General features: G+C 44.3%; 2 protein-coding genes across 2 annotated transcripts in view; one reads left to right on the top strand and one right to left on the bottom strand.

The window, feature by feature from the left end:
• The window catches only part of LOC126259850 (high-affinity choline transporter 1), a 357,917-nt gene extending 349,531 nt beyond the window's left edge, over nucleotides 1-8,386 (top strand). The window contains exon 13 of the mRNA XM_049956909.1: nucleotides 1,876-8,386. Within this exon, the coding sequence (XP_049812866.1) occupies nucleotides 1,876-1,971 (96 nt within the window). The 3' untranslated portion in view covers nucleotides 1,972-8,386. The remainder of the gene's footprint in view (nucleotides 1-1,875) is intronic.
• On the bottom strand, nucleotides 8,340-24,465 carry LOC126196092 (loricrin-like). Its single transcript, XM_049934544.1, has 5 exons — nucleotides 24,307-24,465; nucleotides 15,950-16,031; nucleotides 9,845-10,324; nucleotides 9,680-9,736; nucleotides 8,340-9,541 (listed from the first exon to the last, which is right to left on the bottom strand). The coding sequence occupies exons 1-5, from the start codon at nucleotides 24,463-24,465 to the stop codon at nucleotides 9,243-9,245; spliced, it is 1,077 nt and encodes a 358-aa protein (XP_049790501.1). The 3' UTR covers nucleotides 8,340-9,242.
• Between the last annotated feature and the right edge of the window lie 486 nt (nucleotides 24,466-24,951).

Here is a 24,951-nt window from a genome sequence, read left to right on the forward strand (position 1 = left end):
ATCTAGTGACCTGCGTGACAGAAGGACAGTTATACGTAAGGACCATATTATCTGAATAATAAAAAGTACATACGTCCTAGAAATATAATTACACATCAGTCTCATCGACATAATGAGGCCGCGCTCCAATTATAATAATACAGCTCCACACTCGTTTGCTAAGTATCTAAAATTTGCAAAATAAAGTATCCGTAGCATCAATAAGGAGAAAAGGAGCAAAAGAAGATACATCAGTAACGATGATACGTCGACGACATCTTAGAAAGACTGAATCGATGCGTTTTAGAGCCCATGATACGTGGTTTCAAGCTTGGTCGCCATGGGCTCTTAATATGGGATCTAAAGCAGTCATCCTCAGTTGAAATCGGCGCATAATCTTTACTGATGCGCCTGTTTTTGCTCGTATTGGTTGAAAATGGTTTAAATGGCTCTGAGCACTATGGGACTTAACTGCTCAGGTCATCAGTCCCCTAGAACTTAGAACTACTTAAACCTAATTAACCTAAGGACAACACACACATCCATGCCCGAGGCGGGATTCGAACCTGTGACCATAGCGGTCGCGCGGCTCCAGACTGTAGCGCCTAGAACCGCTAGGCCACTCCGGTCGGCTTCCTTATTGGTGCTATGAATATTTCATTTAGCAAGTTTTACATATCTGACAAACCAGTGTGGAGCTGTCTCATTATAATTGGAGGGCTTCCTCAGTATGTTGACGAGACTGATGTGTAATAGTATTTCTGGAAGATATGAAATTTTTATTATTCAGATAATTTTGTACCTTGTGTATAATTACTGTGTGATCATGCAGATCACTATATTACTGATATTCTATCCGTATATTGTAGATCTGAGTACCTGAGGATGACACCTAGTTACTTTCGAAACTGGTCATGAAATAAACTATTTCACATCGGATTTTGCCTTAAACATTATAAACTGCAACATTAGATCGCCTGAACAACACATGTAAATTACGTTCCCCAATAGTGTTTCGCGAAATTAACGACGTCTCCCATTAATGGATTCCCACTTGAGTTCAGGAACCATCTCCGTAATAGTCGCCTGTTGATGAACCAACGGGTTACAAATCTGGCAGCACGTTATATGTCTCTCTCTAATGCTAGCTGCTGAGGATTCACTCGAGCAGCACTCTAGAATGGATCGCGCTAGTGTTGTATACGTGGTATCCTTTAAAGATGACCTTTATTTTCCTAAAATTCTCCCAATTAATCGAAGACACCAATTTGCCTTCTCTCACTACCGACCTCATGTGCTCGTTCCTTTTCATATAGCTTTTCAACTTTTCGCCTAGATATTTAATCGATGTGACAATGTTAAGCAGCTCATCACTAATACTATATTCTAACGTTACAAGACCTTTTCCTAAGCGTCTGATTAACCTACATTAACCGTTGCCGGGGGAGTGGTATGCCACCACTCCCCAGCCACAAAGATTGATGACCTCTTGCAGAAGAGCTGAAGAAGCATGCAGTGATGTACTCGTATTTGGCATCATACTGTAATTCTGTTTGGTGCGTATCCAGGATAGCACAATTGTCGCAGCCCAACGTCGCAGATCTGTCTACTACATTTTGCATCCTGTGCTCCCCTAAACCACCTACAGGTTTAATCACCTATTGCTCCTACTGTACTCGATACACACAATATGTAAATTTTCGTTATGTGGTGTCTTTTCCTGTGTTACAACTGTAATGGCCAGCAGGCTATACCACTGCATGAAAGCAACAAATGAGCTAGCTTCCTGATATTTATACCTGACGATTAATTCTACTTCATTGTAAACCACGTTTCCTTTCATTTCACTGGAGCTTAGCAGGCCGAGAACGCCTGACGGAATTGGTATGTTGACAGGTGGAGCGACTGCGGGCAGCCGTCGGCAGCGGGGGCGGAGGCGGCGTGGGCGCTGGGGCGCCCGACACAACCAAACAGCGCCAGACCACGCTGTAAGGGGACGGAACTCCGCGGGTGGCGCTCTGGAGGCGGAGCTCTGGAGGCGGCGGAGGCGGCCGACGCTGCGCGGCGCGCTGGCGGCTCGGCTGGAGGCACAACACTGCTCTTCGTGTCACTCCCTGCTATACGGGACTACTCACGTCAACGCTAGCGTCATCCTTTAGAAGATCTCATATCGCTACACCGAGCAAAACAGCGTTCTATAAACGACTAGAAACTATACCATTTGCTGCAGAAACGTACCCCATCGCTGAGCTGTCTCTACTTACTGCTGAAACAAGACAGTGACTCATGTCTGGATCCACTCCATACAAGAATACCATCTGACATAAAGTGAAGAGTCACAGTAGCCTTGGAAGTTTCCGTGGTAGCCGTCTGCCTTTTTGGCAGCGCAGTTTTTTTGCCGAACGAAACAAACGTCTCATTACATTATTATTCGCTTGATAGGCACATATGCTCAGCAACAAGCACCGCTTTTAAATGTTCCACTTTTCTCTTCACTAGCAGCCCATGTCCCCAGTTCGTCAGTTTTGTCTTGCGACAGTAATCTCACATCATTGTAACTATTAAGTGGGAATTACATTTGCAAGTACCAGTAGATAACTACCGGACTTTTTTCTTTTGTTTACAAGTAGCGTATGAACACGATGTATCTTCCAAATGATTTCTCATTGCAGGTAACTTTTTGGGTGTTCCTGCACTGCGCTAGGCCCCTTTTACTGAATTACCTGAACCTACCAACCTATTATTAAATCTAATCTACTCGTCCAAAGGCACAACTTTTCCTGTCCTTGCTCTTGATTCATGAGACTGTCATCTTCCTCTTCCATATAAAGGAACCTATTATCAATGGAATTTCCTTTCAGCTTTGCCCGTATGAATATTTTTGGTTCTCAGTACTATAATTCTATTTAGTACCAAAACCCAGAGATGTGTGGTAGTTTAAACAGCAAACACAGTGTCACTTAGCACTGAAAATGTTCTGCTTTGAGAAGCACTGCAGATCGATCATATATTATTTCTGAAGTACTTTGTTTTCTAAATTTTCCCGAAGTTATACATTGTCAGCAGTATTTGATTCAATTCCAGAAATAGGGCCATCTAGGTTGAAAAGCTTCTCTTCAATATTTACGTGGGAGTTGTGAGGGATGAATGATAGAGGAGAAAGCGTGTTTCGTTAATCAGAAAGCTATAACGGAAAAGGACACTTGGCGCTTCTCCAAGGGAACTTAAAGTAACTGTGTTCCTTTTGTAGCCTTGAAGAACTGAGGCGTCACTGACCAGTTTTGTTGGATACATTACTTTTACGAAAAATAAGAAGAACTGAATTTCATTAGAAAACGAGAAAACGATATGAATCTATGAACTATTTATTCACATCATGGAACTAAGCGCAGAATAATTTCAGTAGTCGGCAGACTTATAACATTTAAGTTGCAGGGTTAAGTGTCCACTTTCACTATACCCAATCGGCTAAGTGTCCTGAAACATTGTGCCCTGTGCTGCCACACTTCTTTTACACACTTAACAAGAGCAATACAGAACGTTAAATGTTTACATAAATCGAGCCAGCATTTTCAGTCGGAACTGTGAGGAAGCGGGTAAGTTTTTGCAGATCTGAAGCACAAAAGCTGTCTCCTCCAGACACGCCGCAGCCCGTTCTCTGCCTCCGCACTTTGATGAACGCCGCCGAATGCTCTTCTGTGCCCTCTTCCAGTAATCCTCTGCTTCACCCCACCCTTTTCCGTTAAGAATGTAATGAACGGCGTTAAGTCTGCTTTACCCTTTCTTGTTTACAGCACAAGGACTAATTGGACGTGTTTCTAGTGAAAGGTTAGGACTCTCTCACGCAAATGACGTGCAATGTGTACAGTACCCGACAACAGGCTTTACTTGGCTGCTAGCGTGTTACATTTACTCTCGTACCAATTATTCCCGATATCTGACAGCCACGAGCATCACTCGTTGTATCCTGTGTCCCATATTTATTCGAGGCACCACAACGCCAGAAGCATAGTGCCCCGCGGCTATTCACAACTCCTAGGAAATCTACTGGTGCTGAGAGTAGTTTTTCAGCGTTTATCTGCAAACACCATCACCATTAGGCAAAAGAAGCGCGTAGCGTGTACAGCGCTGTGATGCGTAGTTCGTCGTGTAAGCGCCATCAGTATGATTTTGCGACGACCAATACGACCCACCCTCATACTGGAGCATCAGTATTAGTGTTGTTACAGTAACAACGCGGTGTAGCCGTGTACAACGTATATTTTGTGTGTGATATTACAAAGGAATTATATATATATATATACATAATTGTAGTAGTGAGCTGCACATAGTGGCAGGGACTCTGTGTGCTTTGCGCCGCAGCAGACAGCTAACTACGGGGCAGCGCAGTGGCGTTGACTCAGTCTCCACTTAGTGCAGCCAGCTACCACGTCGTGGCACTTGCTTGTGTCACTCGTACAGACTCACCTGCTCTCGGGCTCCAACTACTGAAAGCGGTGCATGGCGTAATTGCTTCGCTGAAAGAAAGAATAACTACTTAGGCATCGACTGCTGTTTTACGGTCTCCCGGCGATATCGCGAATCAAATAATGTCTCCTCCGTGTGGTCCAGTGATTCTCTCTCGTTCCAGTCTTGCTAACAGTGTGACGTGAAATTTGTTCGTACCATATTTAACACGTACAGGAAAAGTTCGTTAAAGTGCGGTTGTCAGAATTAAAGGAGGCTACCTTTCAGGAAAATACAGAGATTGTCATGAGAGAGTGCCGGGTCTCAGAGTATTAAACTACAATCTCTCTGACTACTTAAACTGCAAGTGAATCAGTGACTGCCACTCATTAAGAATAAATTTTATTTTTAATTGCCGTCTCATCAAAAAATTAGAGCTCTTACCAATTTTCACGATTATCGGCAGAAAGGCAGCCCTACTGTGGCTTTGGATCCGTCTGGAGTCATACAACTCACGTACGTTCAGCTGTGGAAGACTGCTTGAAAAGCTGTCCCCTGTCGTTTTTGCTGACATAAACGTGAAACTGGTAATAGCTGTAAAACCTGTTTGTGCTTATAGCTAAAAATGAATTTCTTTCCTTTCTGAGAGTGGTTCACATCATTTTGGCAATATTAATTCTTCTACTCCTACTGCCACATGGAGTATGTTAAGGATCCTTTTACCTGTAACGAATGGCTAAACATCGATCGGTCATGAAGATCAAGCAACTTTTTGTCAGAAATACACCTATATGCACCTCTTATGTCGAATATTCAAATTATAATAATTCATAGTGATGTTATTCATATGTTGTAAGTTTATTCGTTGCTGAGTATGCTTTCACGTACGGGTCTGACAGTATTCATAGAGTTATTATTTTGAACACGATAGTTCAACGCTCAGGTAATACTTGAAATGAAGACGTGCTTGAATGGATAACAGACTAAAGAAACGCATAAGAAGTCTTGTCAGGAGTTATAGGTTAATGGAAAGTTTGCTACGATCTCCATAAATAGACACCATAATACTGCAAGCAGAGTAATGGGGACAAGCAAAGAATGGAATATGTCAAAGAGATTATTGAGGATGTTATAGTCGGTGCTTAAATATTAAAAGATTAGTATTATACATGTGGAGTTTGAGGACAGCATCAAACCAGTCAAATAAAAAGTTTTTAATATTTTCGTTATCATATTTTAGAAATGTGCTGCTTCTCAACTGAAAAGCTCTATTGAAATTTAAGTAGCTTTCAAGTATAAGATGGACGAAATAAAGCGATAAGAATGTATTCTGTACCTGGTGAGATATTCAGCTGCATGCCCTTGTCACTCTCGTACGCATAAAGTGAAAATGTTAAAGCAGTGAAAGTTAACAGTAATTGCTAAGACGCAAGAAGAAGAACTTGGAAATGAAGAAACTAATAAATACGTACAAAAAATCTGGGCCCTTACTATTAGCTGATGATGCACAACTGTCGCCGAACTGAAAGGTGCAGTAAGGACGGTGTTATAGTGTAAAGGTTTCGTAAACGGTTTCGTCGAGAATTATTCAATGGCTTGATAACCTCCAAAACGCATTTCCTAATTAACTTTGTCTGTTGTTTCCTGCCACAATTCCCAACCTATACAAAACTTTTCTGTCATTTCCTTGACCGATAAACAGCAGTTATGGAGTTCTTGACACGACATTCCCGAGAGCAGAGCGGTCGGCTGTGCAGCGTGCAGCCCACAGCTGAGAAATGCTATGCCTGACTGTAGCGCCCCGGAGTCCACGCGTGTCTGCTGCGGCCGGCATTCGACTTGTTAATGTGGATGTTTTATTTTTGTTGTAAACATTGGATGTCTATTCTGAATACTAGGCTGAGTGTTGTTAAAGGCTATAATTAATAATACGAACGTTTATATTTGATTTGCTGTTGTGAATATGGATGTCTTTACGAGCTTCTGTGTATTCTAGAATTATTGTATGTGGAGTAGTTGTTAAAAAAAAGAAATTTAATATGGTGTGTCAACTGTATCTATTGCCTGATATAATAATGTTGTCTTGTTAGTTACAGTGCTCTTTAAGGGAAAAAGATATTTGTACACGTATTAACTGTGCTTCGTGGGCTGCCTTGAAGGATTTCACTGTATCAGATTGCCATTTTTCAAGTACTACGAAAGGTTCTGAATCGACAATTAATGATAGAGAATAAAAGACAGCTCATTAACTTTGATTAAAGGCCCAGACACTTATTAGAACCATTACTCTGTGAAATGCAGTTTTAGAAAGAGACTATCCATTACGGGACATTAGGGTGCAGCATTTCCGGGTCCAAAAATGATGGTGCAGCCCACGACAGCGACAATCGATTCATACAGCAATATTATCAAATATCACAGGTTATTTAAAAAAGCCTTGACGTTTTACGATCTCTCGATGTGTTTTGTCAATGTTGTTACTCTCCGAGCAATTAAAGTGTGTAGATTTTCACTTGACTGTGGTTCTGTTATAAAGTAAAATAATGTTCAGGAATATATCAGTGTTCAGGTTGAGAGGTTTATAAGAGATAATGCGTATGCCATATGTTTTGTTGCATATAGTTTGCCTAAAGACGAATCTGGCTGCGCCAGATGGAGTTTCTGTAAAGAGTTTTCTATTTACTGTTACATGTTATTTCTGCTGCAGGCGGTTTGTTGCTGAAGATTTATGAGTTGTTAGAGCTTAGGAGAACATGACTATTTAGACAGAGTGTTGGTTTAGTTAGAGTGCACGAGTGTGTTTGTCTGTTACCGAAGAGCAACGTCTTACGGTACGCACAAGAATTTGGCCTGATACACAGGTGCTGGCAGTCGTAACAAGAAACGTAATTTCCCGGGAATAGCTTGGAGATAGCAATAGCGACAACTTCGTGCATGTAATGCAGATTGAACGCCTGTGTAGGCTACAGCCACGCGATAATCTCCTTGTAATTAAATGGCTGCCCCTAAGCACATGTTTCACCTTACACTCTGTGTGATGTTACTGCCCTCATAGGCACCTTAGTAATCAAAACAACAGTACGTGCAAGGAGAACGTCATAACATCATCACTGCTTGTCATTTCCCGTTATTTGAAAGAGCGAAAGTAATGTAGAGAGAGAAACGTCTTATTATTTTGTTATTTTTAGAACACAATGGAAGATAGGATGAACGCAGAACAAATTAAACGGCAAAATTTGAGAAACCGTTATGATGCAAAGGAACGGAAGCGTGATAGATATAAGAGCTTGATGTTTGTAAACAGTGGTTTTGCAGTGTCCACTGTCGTAGGACTTTGTAGTACACCAGAATGAAACCTAATGGATACATTATATTCGTAGCTCTGTAACACGAAATCCAGCATAAGGGAACTGTGTGAGGAGACAGCAGTAGCCATATTGCGAGTAGCAGTCGCGGTAGAAGCCTGCCTCATAACTGCAGAATTGAGTCCGGGACTAAAGCAAGCGACATAGGTGTGCAGTAGCTAGCACAACCGCCGCACACGAGCAATTGCACAGGGCAGCAGGTGACCCGCAAACGGCCGATAGGGCTGAGGTGGCGTTCGTAGGTCGTGGCATCCTACTTCACGTTGCGGGATACGTGCTGCCAGGCGTCCAGTAGCAAGTAGGAGGTACAGATATGGCCATAACATGTGCAAGCACCGAATTCTGTTGTTGGTATAATGACATTAGCAGATAATGTGAAATAAGAATTCTCCTCTTCTTCCTGTTTTTACTTTTGTGATAGTCTTCTCAAAAAGAATTAAAAAACTGCCCACGTATTCTCGGATACTGTCGTATTATATTAATGTTGAAAAACACAGCATTGTACAAAATATTTATCTTTTTATTTTTCTCATAAAAATGGATGTGTTTATATAAAAAGTACAAAATACATAAAATAACAGTCATGGCTACACTAACTTTTTTCTGTTTATCGCTCAGTTGTTACTTGGAGAAACGAGCAGCTCTTTACCTTTAGCTGAAACGATTTTGAAAATTCCAGCTGACAAAAACTTTGTTTCTATTTTTTAAAGAGAAAACACGTAGCACTACCTCAGGCTGTAATGACTTGCTGTCGTTTCTCTAAGGTAACAACCGATTATTTAGCGCCATACTTCCAATAACTTATTCGTGCTTCGGACTACAAATGCTCAAAGTCATGAGACTGAAGCAGTCCAGAGAGCTGGTTGGTGAACAGTACGCTATTCTGTTTTCAGAACTACGTCTCGTATTGGAGCCTACGCAAGACAATTTCAACTGAGAAAACATCGGTTTGGATTGCTACAGACACGAAGCTAAGCTTCTGTTGTCTTCAGAACACTACACTCTGAAAAATCTTTGGAGATATATAAATAACACTTAAACAGTTGCCAGTCTCCCTCCTTTGTACTTGTCTCACTTCCGTGCAGGATGGTAGAAGACTGTAATAAAATGATATTTTATTATTTGAGAGAAAAAAATAAGCAAAATTCCAGCTGTTTCGTTTTTGGCCCAGCTGAATGTGAAAATGATACCTTCGCAGAAATTACGAGGAGTAAAGTGTAAGCTTTTTTAAAGGAAACATAGCCGAATTCTTATATGTAATGAGGAGCATACAGGTACCATGAATATTGTCAGGAAACGCATTGCTTAAGAAATGGCGATTAGATCAACAATCATTTCTGAACGCTCATGATAATAAGGCAGCTTCCTGTTATGGCAAAGATGGATGTTGAACACTCTTCAAAGAAGCGCAATCGGAATGGCAAAGAGGCGGCTACCAGTTGAGACTGGATTCTAGTAGACATATCCTCCATTGCTGGCATACGCCTGGCCTCCACCTCCACTTCCTCCACCGTGTCCGCCTCCACCGCCGCCTCCGCTGTAACCTCCGCCGCCACCTCCACTGTATCCTCCGCCACCACCATTGCTGTATCCTCCGCCGCCACCACTGCTGTATCCTCCACCTCCTCCGTTGCTGTATCCTCCGCCTCCACCTCCGTGTCCTCCGCCACCACCGCTACTGTACCCGCCGCCACCACCATTACCTCCGCTGTACCCTCCTCCACCACCACTGTACCCACCAGCGCCTCCACCTCCACTGCCAAAGGAAGGTGCACCATAACTAGAAGAAAGGCCGCCTCCGCCGCCACCACCACTACTAGAGAATGACGACGAGAAACTGGAAGATGGTGCACCATAACTGGATGATGGAGCAGATCCAAAACTACCACCGCCAAATGATCCACCACCTCCGCCAAACGATCCACCACCGCCGCCAAATGATCCACCTCCAGATGAAGGAGCTCCATAGCTTGATGACGGGGTCTTGGCAGGAGCACTGTAGCTAGACGATACCGACGATCCAAAGGATGCACCACCGCCTCCAAAAGACCCACCGCCGCCGAATGATCCGCCACCAGCTGAGGGTGCTCCATAGCTGGATGATAGGCTGCCTCCTCCTCCACCGCCTCCGAAAGATCCACCTCCGAAAGATCCACCTCCAAAAGATCCGCCACCAGCTGAGGGTGCTCCATAGCTGGATGATAGGCTGCCTCCTCCTCCACCGCCGCCAAATGATCCACCTCCCGATGATGGTGCTCCATAGCTAGACGATGGCGCAGAAGCAAATCCGCCGCCGCTACCACCGCCGAATGATCCACCGCCACCACCAAAGGATGCGCCCCCGAAGGAGCCACCACCCGACGAGGGTGCACCATAGCTAGATGAGGGAGCTGAAGCTATCGATCCACCGCCAAAAGAACCACCTCCGAAAGATCCACCTCCAAAGGATCCGCCGCCGAAGGAACCGCCGCCAGAAGACGGAGCACCGTAGCTGCTCGACGGGCGAGACTTTCCGCCTCCACCTCCGCCTCCGCCTCCACCGCCGAATCCCCCGTGGCTTTTCCCGCGTCCACCACCGTTGCCAAAGCCTCCTCCTCCTCCTCCTCCAAATGATGGTGCACCGTACATGCTGGATGGCCGGGAAGGCCCGGCGGGTGCTCCATAGCTGCTCGACGGTTTCCCGCCTCCTCCACCAAATCCACCACCTCCGAAGCCACCGCCCCCAAATCCTCCGCCTCCAAAACCACCGCCACCTCCGCCGAAGCCGCCGCCGCCGCCACCACCTGAAGAAGGCGCTCCGTACATGGAAGACGGCCGGGAAGGTGCTCCGTAGCTCGTCAGTGGCGCTGTGGACAGAAGAGCAATGGATGAAAACTGGCAATGGCAAACGTGCATAAATCATTCCGACTGGTCCCACAACATAAATATCGCCAGAAGGTGATTTCTTTTTTGTGCACGTTTAGCTTTATGCAAAAATTGCAAGCTTCACATTAAGATTATGCAAAAATTGCAAGCTTTACATTAAGAGAAGACAATATGGAAGATGGAAGATACTGAGAAACTAATCAAGCTCTCTCGTCTCTAAAGAAACCGAAAGGAATTCACTTGAAGCTGTTTGCGAAAAACTAGGGAAATCTCATTATGATGGCTAGAGGAGGATTTATCCGAAATATTCAAGTGTCTTGCTCCAGGCTCACGTAACACACTACACTTAAGTAGTGGTAGTGGTGATAAGTTCCTGTGGTACAAAAATGCTGAGGTCATCGGTCCCTAGGCTTACACACCACTTAACCTAACTTAAACTAACCTACGCTAAGGACAACACATACACCCATCGAACCCCCGACAGGGGGAGCCGCGCGAACCGTGGCAAGTCGCCTGAGTCCGCGTGGCTATCCCGCGTGGCTACACTTAAGTCCAATACAATTTGCGCGTACAGAATAATGTTAAAAAAATGAACCAATGTTGTAACCTATTAATTACAATTACAGTAAGACACTTTTTGTATTAATCTAGGGTGTGTATTTCGCAAGTCGGACTCTTACGCAACAAATTAACTGAAACATTATCTTGGAAACCTGTTCACATTATTTCAAAACACAATGGACAGTAAAACGAAAACAAGAAAAATGGAGAAAAGTAAGTAAATTGTTTACTATCTCAGAAGTAATGACCATAAATGTTAATATATACATTTATACCACTGGAGGCAAGGAAATCAGTGCCTTCATGGAAAAATGTTTGCGCTTGTCTACGGAACCATAATTGCAACAAGGCGTGCACGTCATCGTTCGAAGCAAATCAGCAGCCACGAACGTCTTTCCTTAGGGCTCCAAGAATGTGTAAATCGCATAGGGAGGGATCAGGACTATATGCAGGATGTATAAGGCTTCCCAATGAAAATTCTGCGCATTGTGGGCCCGCCCACATATTGCCAACGTTGTTTCGAGTACGCTAGAGAAGCTTCACCGCGAAGCCGTTACCTCCATTCAGTCCCAGTCCCTTCCCACGCGATTTCCATATCTTTGGAATCCTGAAGAAAGACTTTCGTGGCCGTCGATTAGGTTCGTACGAAGAGGGCACGCCTGTGTACAATTATGTTTCCGTAGACAACCAAGTGGGATTAAGATATTAATGGTTATTGCTATTACTTTCGAAATAACAAACAGTTTACTTACTTTTTACATCTGTCTCATTTTCATTTGACTGCCTCTCCTACATGACACGAAGAAAGCCAATGTTGCAGGAATACTGCACGGTAACTTGATCATCACATGATAAGGACAAAATCCAAATATCATCATCCAAAGTGAAACTTTGCAGCTGTTTATGGAACCAGTGAAATAAAATGCAAACCTTTGTGAAAAAGAGCAATAGAAGTAGAAAAGCGTAAACCAAAAGAATGCCGTCCAATAGCTTGTTCGACCGATTTCGTGCTCTGTAATGGTAATAAAGTGAAATAATGTGTGTGTGTGTGTGTTTGTGTGTGAGTGTGTGTGTGTGTGTGTGTGCGTGTGGAGACGGGAGCCGTGCGGTTGGGCACACAAAGACGCACATAAAGAAGACACCTAATCGAAAAACTGAAGGTGTGTTCTAGCACTGAGGCAGAGTCATCGAAAACAAATTATGAAATTGTAATGTGATTGGTTACAAGCTAATCTTCATACTTCAATGCACGACTACAAGGCTTCATAAGAGCTTCAAATATTTATGGAAGATATTATCCACAGCAGCAAGGAAAGGAGGCTGCATATGCTTGCAGATTCAATACACGAGTTGGCTTCAAAGGCGCGATAATTCTACGGAAATACGTGTAAGCAGGTATTCTGTGACTGCCGTCTTTGTTTGTTATGTCAGCAAAAGCCTTATTTCCTCACATGTCTCTCACCTAAATTTGGGTTGTAAATCGAACAGAGGTAATTCACAAACTGTGTTAATCAGCTTAGTCGACAACACCAACTTCCTTGTGTTTATGTTGGAACCCCGGTACTAGTATCACTTTGTAGCTCGAAAAGAGTAAATGGAGTGACGTGACTGTGGCTAAAGATTTTCTTTCTTGGCTACACAAAACTCACATACTGTATTAAGATCTTCAAGACAGTAATATACATATTTCTAGAAGTTCAAATCTTCTGCAGACACGTTTAAGATTGTTATTACTACCTGTATATAATTTTATCGAGTAAGCTATGAACTTGTTTGAAAATAAAATGTATTTTTGGTGTCTGCGTCCTGATATCATTTGTAGATGTTTTCCAACGTCTACGTGAATACATAGATGTACTGTTTGCAACTACAGCCGCCGCTACTGGAGTTTGCAGGCGCACCAGCGCGCGACGCCATGGAGACGACACATGCGGGTACTTTCTCGTTGCTTTCTCTCGCGTTATCGGCAGCGCCTGCACAGCTCGCTGACTGGCGTAGTTACGCACTTGCTTTCTTTGCTGATAGCGATCGCAGACAGCTGCGTGGCACTGCGTAAGTGCCAGGCACTTCCTTTCGGGAATTGTCTACAGAGGAATTTCACTGTGATAATGTGCTGAGTTTTATCTTGAACAAAGTAAGGGCAATATGAAATGCGAGTAAGTGCGTTATTGGAAATTCTCGGCTGTAGAGCTATACTTCCGAAAGAGAAATAAGGGAACCTACGACTTCAGTTGGTCACAATTACGGGAAAAAGTTTGTCCCTCGACGAAATTACTTCAGCATCCAGTGTTCAAGCTGAAATTTAAGATAACAATATTGAGATCTGCCTCCTTTTCACACTGGAAGCTAAGGTGGATTAGGAAATTCATCACTGGATAAAACTGCGTACTTGGCATCGAATCGACATCTCTGGTTGGCAGTGCTGCTTCCCAGGCGGGACATACGAGACAGATCACAGATTCAGTCAGCCAGTACGTCTTCCCAGCGTTCTAAACTTCACAGAGATACAATGATGAGCCAAAACATTATGCCCACCTCGAGGATGAGTGCCTCCTGGCAGTGTTGCGGACATATGACTAGGAAAGAATGTAAGCGGAGAGAGACAAACGGGCAGTCATTATACCGAGGGGACGGGCCATAAATGCTGAAACCCTCTGATACAAGCGTTTTTGACAAAGGGCGCATTATTGTGACGCTGCAGGTGGAAAAGAGAATCTCTGAAACTGCTTAGCTGGTCGGTTTTTCGCATACTACTGTCGTGAGCACCCATGGAGAGTGGTCGATAGATGGCGAAATAACGAGCAGGTCTTGTGGTATTTGACGTACAGGTCCCATCACAAATCGTAGCGGTCGGAGCATCCCCCGCTGTGTAGTCCAGAATAGGCAGTGATCTGAGACAGATATGAGGACAGCGTACAATGCTGGTACAGGCACAAGTGTTTCGGAGCATTTAGTTCGAAGTTCATTGTTGAACACGGAGCTGCACATCACACGACCTCTTCGTGTACCTGTGTTAATCCAACGACATCGTCAGTTACAAATGCAGTGGGGACGGCATCACTGAGTTTTCACCGTGAATCTATACATGTAGAAACGTGTCGCTTGTCGAGCGAATCCCATTTCTTGTTACACCAGGTCATTGGTTGGCTCCTTACACGCCGTCATCCAGGCGAATGGCATGCTTGAAACGTGCACCATGTCATAGATGCAGGCCTGTATGAGCAGAATTTTTCTATGGGGAACATTGAGTTGAGCTTCTATGTGACCTATGCTTGTACTCGACTACACCGTGACAGCAGTCAACTACGTGAACATTATTGGGAACATCTTTTCTGATGACGATGGTGTCTTCCAGGAGGGTAAAATTCCGCAACAAAAGGCCAGAATCGTGCTGTAATGGTTTGAGAAACATGATAGTGAACTCATACTGATGTCTTAGCCAGAAAATGCCCCTGATCTGTACGCCAACGGCGTGCTCACAAACCACCGCCACGTAGTTTAGTGACCTGTGAATAGAAATCTGGTGGCATACACTACAGGAAACCCACCAGGGACTTGTAGAATTCCTTCCAAGCACAATCGCTGCTGTACTGTGTTTTAAAAGTGGACCAGCAAGTTATTAAACAAGTGGTCACAATGTTTTGGCTCATCAGAGTACCTTTCTAGTCTGTCATCCAAAGCATACGTTCCGAAGTGGAGTGAAAGTTTCACTCTGGAAAGAATGTTTGGACCGTCATGAAGAAGTTTCTCGCCATTCCATGTCCCCCAAACTTGAAATACTTCGTCGTCCACCGTCACCGCTCCTTCAGCAGTGTTTACTACAAATTTCCTAAAATGACATATTCAAATTTTAACTTAACTACGAGACCCTAACGGAACAATGTCTCCACATATGTATTCAAACAGAAGTTCAATACTATAGCTGGTACACAATGACGATGTCGATACCAGCGATACCTTACTAAACGAGAAAGCCAGTGGGAAAAGAAAACCAGTACAGAGCAGGTACATCTTAACGAGACGCTGTTACATTTGACAGTGTTCGTCTGAAACCTTTCAACTTCTGAGAGTAAGGCGTTTTAGATTATTTCTGACATTTTTTACCTACAGAACCGTGATACTGAGAATCCTGATGCCTTTCTGCAACATGGACACTTCCAATTTAGAAACACCCACGTTTCGTTTAACTGTAGGTACCAATGGTGGCTTTTAGTGTACCTATATCAGAGTTTTTCCCATATGAATACTCTTTACAGTTGTCGTTTCCTCTCTAACGACGCCACAGTTTTCAACGCGAACTTCACTAATATGATCTATAAGATCTACAGTTCACGACAAACTCTTACAGTTCTCATCATAGTTTGACGGTTTAGACAGATAACGTTAGGCAGGCAGAGTTTCTGTAACAGTTCGCGGATTGATCTCTAGCTATGCAGAAGAATCAGTAAAACAGCACTGTAGAACATACACACCTATCGACATTTTTTTGTGCTTCTGTGGACCATAAGAACAATCCATCTGATAATCTAATGAATATAGCTTGAACCTTTACTTTTCGTATTTCTATTCGCAGGCTTAGTCGTCATGTTTGTTCATGCATGCAACAAGTATTGTTCAGTCAATGGCCAGAACTATTTGAAGAAGAATGTGACGTTGTCTAACAACGCACAAAGTTTTACCGTAAATGACAACGGCGACGGGAACCTGCAGACTTATATTCTGTATGTACTCACCATCTCTGCGTACTAGGCGTCTGCTGCCGTACCCGAAGACTTCAGCGGACGACGCCAGGAGGCAGCACAAGGCCAGCAGCGTCTGAAACAGTCATCACGTGCCTTCGTCAGTAGGTGTTCTGTGTGGTTTCATTTTGCTGCTTCATTTTTGTTTTCCTATTGGTCTACCTAAGCACTCTTCCTAGTATGAATTCCTTTTTCCGAAAGCACTCAACGCATCGGAGACTCCGTGTGCTTTACCCAGCAAGTCAGTGGATGCCAGTGTCATGTGGATGATAGTGGTATGAGATTGTGAAATTCATTGTGGTGTGTATGATTCGTGAGATGAAAGGCTTGTGAACGTGGAGTCCCGGTGCTGGAAGATAGCCCACTCATTTCAATCATTTCTTTAGTGTGGCACCACAGGGACAGCTGACCGTAACGTGTCATATATCTTCACCCCATAAGAAATTATGCAGCGGAATACGGTCCGTTTCCACCTGAGACATATAAATATTTTCCGTTAACAGGGTTCTAATGCACTGCCTCCGAGTCGACGAAGACTTCGAATAGGGGTTCACGTAAATTTAGATGTTCTTAAAGAAAGTAAATGCTACGAAGTGTAAATTTAAGAAAGTCGAGAATCAAAAATATTTATTTCATAATTTCGTTTGTTAAAACAGAAAAACAAGCTGTTAGTGTTTCTAAAAGCTTTTTTTTTTCAGACGCTGCCAATGATTAATGTGTGAAGAAAGTGTTTGGTGTAGGCCGTATAGAAGTAGTTGGGTACAGATGTTTAGGAATACACGTATTTGACAACTAGTTACTATTTTCTGTTAACTAAAGATTAGATCTTTACCAGAAAGAAGTCTGTAGAATTTAGCGTGAGTTGACACCCGTGAGATTGTCAGATCCGTGTTTTATATACGGATAAGGGAGTCGATTAAGCAGTCATCAACAAAGGCCATCTACTTTGGGTCAAAAGCATATACACAACATTGTGCCGTGTATAAGAGTGCTGAATCATTGATACAGACAGAGTTAAAATTAAAATATGAAAATCCCGAATGAGATTTTCACTCTGCAGCGGAGTGTGCGCTGATATGAAACTTCCTGGCAGATTAAAACTGTGTGCCCGACCGAGACTCGAACTCGACTGCGAAAGGCAAAGGTCCCGAGTTCGAGTCTCGGTCGGGCACACAGTTTTAATCTGCCACGAAGTTTCAAAATATGAAAATGTTCCAAAGATATTTAGACCTATCCCAGTCTGAAACATAGAATATATATTCGCATAACAAGTGATATTCCTTGTGGAATATTTTGACGAAAGTTATATTTGAAAAAGTTTGTACCTGCTCTTAACGAAAGGCGTTAAATTTTACACTGAAAGAGCGAAACGAGCAGCATGTTTACTGAACCTTCAGCTTAAAAAGAAAAACCCTAATGCTGTTGAGTTCGTTTCAGAATTTATGTTATATAAGACTTTCCTAAAGTACTCCGAACTAGTGACAAGTCTTGGACACTTGTCAGTTCATTACTCATTTTATTAAAACACAGTGGCGCTGCATGTGTCACAACTTTCCACCATAGCCCTCGACTTTCACTTAAAACTAACGACATTGCGTTCAGCATTTTCCGTCGTGGTTTCGCTGGACGATCTTCTTAGGCTCATGTTCCGAACAGGGGTACACTCACAGAGACGTACTGTACAAAAATGGTTCTGAGCACTATGGGACTCAACTGCTGAGGTCATTAGTCCCCTAGAACTTAGAACTAGTTAAACCTAACTAACCTAAGGACATCACAAACATCCATGCCCGAGGCAGGATTCGAACCTGCGACCGTAGCGGTCTTGCGGTTCCAGACTGCAGCGCCTTTAACCGCACGGCCACTTCGGCCGGCAGACGTTCTGTAGATTTAACTCTTAATGTTCCTAGGTGGCGACTCGAAGGGAGTCAGGAAACGCACCAGTAAAACACAGCTTCTAGTGTGAATTTCCTGACAAACTGAAGTATTGTCGACTCGAGGACGGTTCGTCTGTTTTGTTCGGACCGTGGATCACCAGCAACTAGACGTATGTTTCAACGTGACACCCCCTCAGGAGGGCCACTTGGCACTACCAAAAGGGCAGACCATCGTGTTCACCGTATGGCTCTGGCATATCGTACTACATCTGCAGCAGCCATTTCAGCAGCAGTTGGAACCAAAGTGACACAAGGAAGTAGTAGAAATAGATTACTTCAAAGACAGTTCCTGGTCAGACGGCTTATAGCGTGAGTTCTATTGGTCCTAAACCACCGTCGTTTGCGACTTCAGTGGTGTCGAGCGAGAGCTCATTGGAGAGAAGAATGGAGGCCTGTTATGTTTTCTGATGAATGTCCGTTCATCTTCCATGCCAGTGATGGCCCTGTGTTGGTTAAAAGGAGGCTACTTGAAGGCGTACAACCAACCTGTCTGCGTGCTACACACTGGACCGACACCTGGAGTAAGGGTCTGCGGTACGATTTCGTATGACAGCAGGAGCTCTCTCGTGTTTGTTCCACGCACCCTGACTGAAAATTTGAACATCAGTCTGGTGATTCAACCTGTTGTGTTGCCAATCACGACCAGCGTTCCAGGGGTGTTTTCCAACAGGATAACGTTCGCCCCCATACTGCTGTTATAACCCAACATGCTCTACAGAGTGTCAACATGTTGACATGCACTTCTCGGTCACGAGATGTCTCTCCAATCGAGCACATATAGGACATCATCGTACGACAACTCCAGTGTCATCCGCAAACAGCATTAACCATACCTGTATTGACAGATCAAGTCTAACAGGCTTCGAACTCCATCCCACAAACTGACAACCGCCACCTCTAAAACACAATGCTTGTACGTTTTTATCAATTCTGGCGGTCACGCCGGTTATTAATGCACCAGCATTTCACATTTGCAACGGCTTATCTCACGCTTGCATTAACCTGTGATCTTGCAATGTTAATCACTTAAATATGTTACCTAGACAAATGAATTCCCGAAATTTCATCACTCTACTTTAATTATGTTTTGGTGTTACAGTTTTTTTGGTCAGTGTAGGTCCACCGAGAGACTGATGGACCGGAGACTGATAAAACAATAGCTCAGGTCTTGAAAATGGCCACATTTCGGCCACCACGGGGGTTTACAAATTTCTTCAGGTTTGCCATATCCAGATGAAGCCACTGATTGATGATTAGATCCCGTAGAGCTACTAAATTGGGGAGGTATTGATTGATGCCTTTCAGAAATGGCTCTAAGCATTAAGGGACTTAACATCTGAGGTCATCAGTCTTAGAACTACTTAAACCTAACTATCCTAAGGACGTCACCCACATCCATGCCCGAAGCAGCATACGAAATTGCGACCGTGGCAGCCGCCTGGTTCCGGACTGAAGCGCCTAGAACCACTCGGCCACAGCAGCCGGCTTGATGCCTTTCACACGTTGCTCAGACAGTTTCTCTATGGTTGGAATCGGCTGAAATAGTGAATTAGTGGAGATGCGATATGGTGTCTGAGTGATCGTCTTACTGTTGTTGCCATCTTGGAAGAGTCTTCGTGAAGGTGTAGAAGAAAAGGATCAGTGCTCACCGAGAACATTGAAAAAATATGGTGGTTTATATTCACTGTAACCTGAATGAATAGAACAAATCACCTCCAGCCACCACCCACACGCGGCGGTTTAAACGCCTTCTTGGGCCGGCGGTGCACTCAGCTCCTTACATAATTTGACGAGAGGAAAAACTATGATGCCTCACCACAATTCACGCGTCCAGTCAGCTGCAGTACAATTTCTGTGTTTTTTTGAACTACTGAAAATTGTAACCTTATATGCCACTGCGAGCAGTATCCTTTTGCGAGGTACTCGACTCCAAATGTCCGTTGTATACAGTTCCTGTCGCAATGTTCTTTGGCAAACTGGTTGAGATGGACTTGCATTCACTTAGAGCAAAATTTTTGTCGGCTGTGAAACGTCATTGACGAGGGGTAACACTCGTTTCCGTTCTCTGTCGGTTAGGACAGTTCTGCGCCATGTTACATGCCTTCGACTAGTACTCCACTCCTTGTAGACGAGTCGCACAGATTCCATTGCTACCCAAATAAATCGGAGAACTTCATTTACCCTTGGTTCATGGGCACGATCAAACATGCTACCATCTTTCTTCTATTCTTCCATGTCTTCACGCAGACACATCTTATTGCACTGGTTCCACGCATTCGAAACACCGTTTGGGGTCTACCACTTTTACTTCAATGTTGGACCGTCCCAGGACCGCTTGTTATCAGTAACACACCTTCTACAGGTCTCTGGTGTTCTCTCTTAGGTGGGGTGACGAATGTTTTGTCTGGCCAGCTCGTAACGTCATTAGAGACAAAATACGAGCTCATACTGGGGGAGGATGAGGAAAGCAATTCGAAAGAATCATCGTGACATACTTCTGTAGAAATCTAAGAAAATCAGCGGAAAATTAACACTGAATGACCGTAAGTGTATTTCAAACACTTAGGAGTTTCAGCAACTGTGCCACTTCCCTCGATCCCTAGGTATAGCTCGGAACAAACAAAACGCTTCTGTAACAAGTAAATGCCTAGTCGAACGATATAGTTATTAATTTATAGGATAAGTATAACTGAAGAACAACGTCGGCTTTCGCACATGTTAAACTGTCGTGTGTGCCACACACCTCTCTTTAGGGGAGAAGTTTTTAGCGACATTTCAAAAATATAACGAAGTGAGTCGAATTTGATTTGTCATCGCAATTCGATTTCGGCAGAAGTGCCTCAGCTATAAATGTGGTAAGATGGACAGCACCTGCTCTCTAAGGAGTTTTACGCCAGTTTTGACAGTTTAACTTTGCTGTACATGCTGCTCATGCGTGCAACGACATTGTGGGTCTAGTAAATTTGTCACACGTATAGCAACGTGACTTTGGAGATTTCGCACTAACCGCAGGTACGTAAATCTTTCCGGCTCGTTCCTGCCACTGCAACTCGCGCTCTCAGTGACCCACTGACCGACAAGAGTGACAGTGCTCGCACCTGCGGCTAGGCAGACCCGCAACGCAGCAAACCGCGAGCCTCTGTTTACGACCGGAGTCGCCTGCTTGCGGTCGCTAACCCCGACACAGTGAAGCTGTAGGAGCACCAGCTTCTCTTATGATGGGTTAACACTGAGATTCGGGAAAGCATTTCACGAGCTTGTTACACGTAGTTACCTATGAGAGACCTCTTGTAGGCTACATCAAGGTTTGTATTAAGATTGTTGCTGAACAGTGAGATGCTTAAGTTGAGACATCATTAGAAAGTGAAGTCTTTGTATTTCTGACTCGTTAGTTGCTTGGGTTGCTATCGAGCGATGTTAATGGCGTACCCCATAATCCGAATGAAAGTTTTTTACAACATGCACATGAACGAAAATGCTGCGAACTGGAAGTGTCAATAGATTACCTGCTAAGTCTTATCCTAACAATCGTATGTTCCTCAGCTTGTGCAGTAGCTAGCTAGCAGCAGTTTATAACTATTTATAGGAATAATTTATGATTTTTCCCTGATTTAACGATAATTTTTAGACACATGGTACTAAACCATATAATAAACCAGTAGTATCGTTTGATTTCGAGACCTAAATTTCAATTAGTAGCTGTTGAGGTTGGTAACGGTAATGGTACTTATCAGTGACATGTATTACAGGCGGGACCTTCGACTGATACGTATGCCTGATTCTAGGCACTGAGGTGCACACAGGTTCTCAGACGGTAACTTGGGGTATCTCGGCAACCAGTATTTAACGTAGCCTTGCAAAACAGCTAACACATGAAAACGAGGTAGGAATATACTGAAACGTTCACCAAAGTGTTCCGCGTTCTGCTAAAGTACTTGTGGAAACGAGAGAGATAATGCTCTATTAAGACTCTGGGCTCGTACTGGCGAGGACAGCGGTTCAAATCTACAACCGTTCGTACAGACATAGATTTTCCGTGTTTTCGAAAGTAAGACAAACGTTGGAATGATGCCTCAAAAAAAAAAAAAAAAAATGACACAACCCATTTTCTTCCCCAACCGAACTTGCTCTCCGTTTCCAACCACCCCATCGTCGACAGGACTTAAAGCTCTATTTGCGCTTCCATCGCAGACTGCGAAGTACTAGACAGACACTACTCTGCCACTTCCTGTCCTGCGTAAAGCATACACTACAGAATTTTAATGTTGAAAAATCGCTGTCTGAGAGGTCCTCTTATTCAACAGACTACGCCGGCCGAAGTGGCCGTGCGGTTAAAGGCGCTGCAGTCTGGAACCGCAAGACCGCTACGGTCGCAGGTTCGAATCCTGCCTCGGGCATGGATGTTTGTGATGTGCTTAGGTTAGTTAGGTTTAACTAGTTCTAAGTTCTAGGGGACTAATGACCTCAGCAGTTGAGTCCCATAGTGCTCAGAGCCATTTGAACCAACAGACTACGAATATGTTCGACTTGTTTAAGGTTTGGAGAATGAGCTCGTGATGGTCTTGTTGAAAGGTCTATCTCTACCGCCTGTAGGCTGATTTGGGGAAACAATGGACAGCCTCCGTCAGAAAGATGGGTCATGATTACCATCTGCGTTCAGAGCTGCGTTATGCCTACGACCGTATCGTTAGCGACGCCAGTGGACAATTATAGCTCCAGTATAGTCCAAATCTACAACTATACACCGCAATCCACCTAATAATGTATGGCAAACGGTATTTGAGGTGCCATTATCAGATTCCATTCGCAACCGTGAGAACGTGTCTGCGTAGGTACACTTATGAGATGTAATTCCAATTATTATCTCGTCGTGGTCATTTAGGAAGACACAGTTAGAGAAAACAATACATTTCCCGACTCTCGAAATTTCAGCTGTAAAGCCTCTCTTCTAGCGTCTGCCACCGGAGCAGATCCGTAAAGCTAAACGATCTCAAGATGGAACGTACCATTCTCCATTGCATCTTCTCTGTCTACTTAGTAGTGTACATACTTCAGTTGTGTGACTGGATATACACCGTAACTTTTGAATTGTCGTCTACAAAAGTCAAGCTGGTAACTGAGTCTCGCGGGATGTATGTGAAGAATCGATTTCGAGAAGCGTAGCCGGTAGGTCATATTTCATGTTCCGAAAAAATGTAGTCCACATGATATATTCTGGAAAAAAGAGTGGAAATATGTACTGTGCATTAAGTAAGTACTACAAGTTGACGACCATCCTGGCACAGTTCTGACTCCAGCAGCTCCGTGGTTGAGCACATGTCGATTCCTACTCTGAAGGATGTCCACATGAGACAACAGGTCCAGGTTTTATCGAGAGTTTACAGGGCGCCTATGCGTTGTAGTGTGTTGTTTGTTATTGTGGTCTTCAATGGAAGGATGGTCTGTCGCAGTTCTCCACGCTGTTCTGTCATATCCTATCAAATGGTTCAAATGGCTCTGAGCACTATGGGACTCAACATCCGTGGTCATAAGTCCCCTAGAACTTAGAACTACTTAAACCTAACTAACCTAAGGACATCACACACATCCATGCCCGAGGCAGGATTCGAACCTGCGACCGTAGCGGTCGCGCGGTTCCGGACTGAGCGCCTAGAACCGCTAGACCACCGCGGCCGGCTCTGTCATATCCTATCCTATCCATTTGAACCTGCATTACTGTATTCAAGCCCTGCTCTCCCTCACCAATGTTTACACTCCAAATTTCTCTCCATTACTAAACTGACGATTCCTTGACGCCTCAGGATGTGTATGTTTATAGTTGTGTGACTGAAACTACAAAATAACTCGCGACTAGGTGTCACTGGATGTGTAGGAAGAATCTATTCCCAAAACGTGTCGCTTGTAAACCATATCCCATGTGGTAGAAAGAGTATTATATTCCTATCATCAATGGTTGCATGCTAAAGTAATTATAAGAACATTGCAGCCCTGATGAAATACAGACGGCTTGTAAAATGGGCAGGTCGCTAGTGCGGACAAAAATGGACGGCCTTAGAATCGCAGGGATTTTACTTTCTGCCAGGAGACCTCGAGGCACGCCAACGAAATGGTGGAGAGATGGAATCCACGAGGAGTTGCTGCTGAGAGACAAGGAGGGTGATTGGCGACAGAACGCAGGAGAAAGAATCCAGTGGAAGAAGAGCAGTGAAGTTACGCGCAGTCCTCTGGGCATCATTGCGCAAAGTAAGTAAGAAAGTAATTGGATCACTGGGTGTAAGTAGTGAGTGGCGCTCTGGCCGATACGCACGGCCCCCCATGTAGATTCCTGGTTTCTAGTGTGTCCATGTCAGAAGGTGGACCTCAGCCCTGCAGCAGAGTGGAGTTTAGGGGTCAGAACTTAGAGGTCGGACTCACCGTGCGCGGCGCGGCCATGTCTGTGAGCAGGAGAACGCGTTTCTGCTCTGGCTGGTGCGGTGCAGCTGCTGCTGGTGTGGCGCGGTTGCTCACCGACTGCCGAGAGCCCCGCTCCGCGCGCTTATATAGCGGCCGGAGAAAGTGTCGGGCGGCGCACATCTCCCGCCAGCAGGCAGCCCGCGATGCGATACACGCCTCTCACGGGGGCCACCGCCGCGCTGACCTCTTTGGTCAAAGCCTGGGATCCCTCCGCGTAACGCACCCACGCGCCTCATCGCTGCTGCCCTCCAACTGCTCCAGGACTGATACGGCATCTGGCGACTTACCAGATTATATGTTGCAGAGGGCGGCTCGGCTGGGCATTGAACAAGCAATATCCAGGGAACTATGACAAGACCACTCTTGTCCCCTACACCAAGTACATAATCTGACCGATAGGGTGAGTAGCAATCTACGACTGTTCGCTGATGACGCCGTAGTGTGGAGGGAAGAAGACGTTCTTTTCATATATAGATAAATCAGTTATATCAATTATTACTGCTTTCTCCATCTGTTGATGAAGTTTCGGCATTTGGTATAGACTGCAGATTTATCTTACTGGGATCACCTTTCACCTCTCTCAAGGACCACGGAAACAAAAACGTA

The sequence above is a fragment of the Schistocerca nitens genome, chromosome 1 (assembly GCF_023898315.1).
Source record: "Schistocerca nitens isolate TAMUIC-IGC-003100 chromosome 1, iqSchNite1.1, whole genome shotgun sequence".
Taxonomy (NCBI): Eukaryota; Metazoa; Arthropoda; class Insecta; order Orthoptera; family Acrididae; genus Schistocerca; species Schistocerca nitens.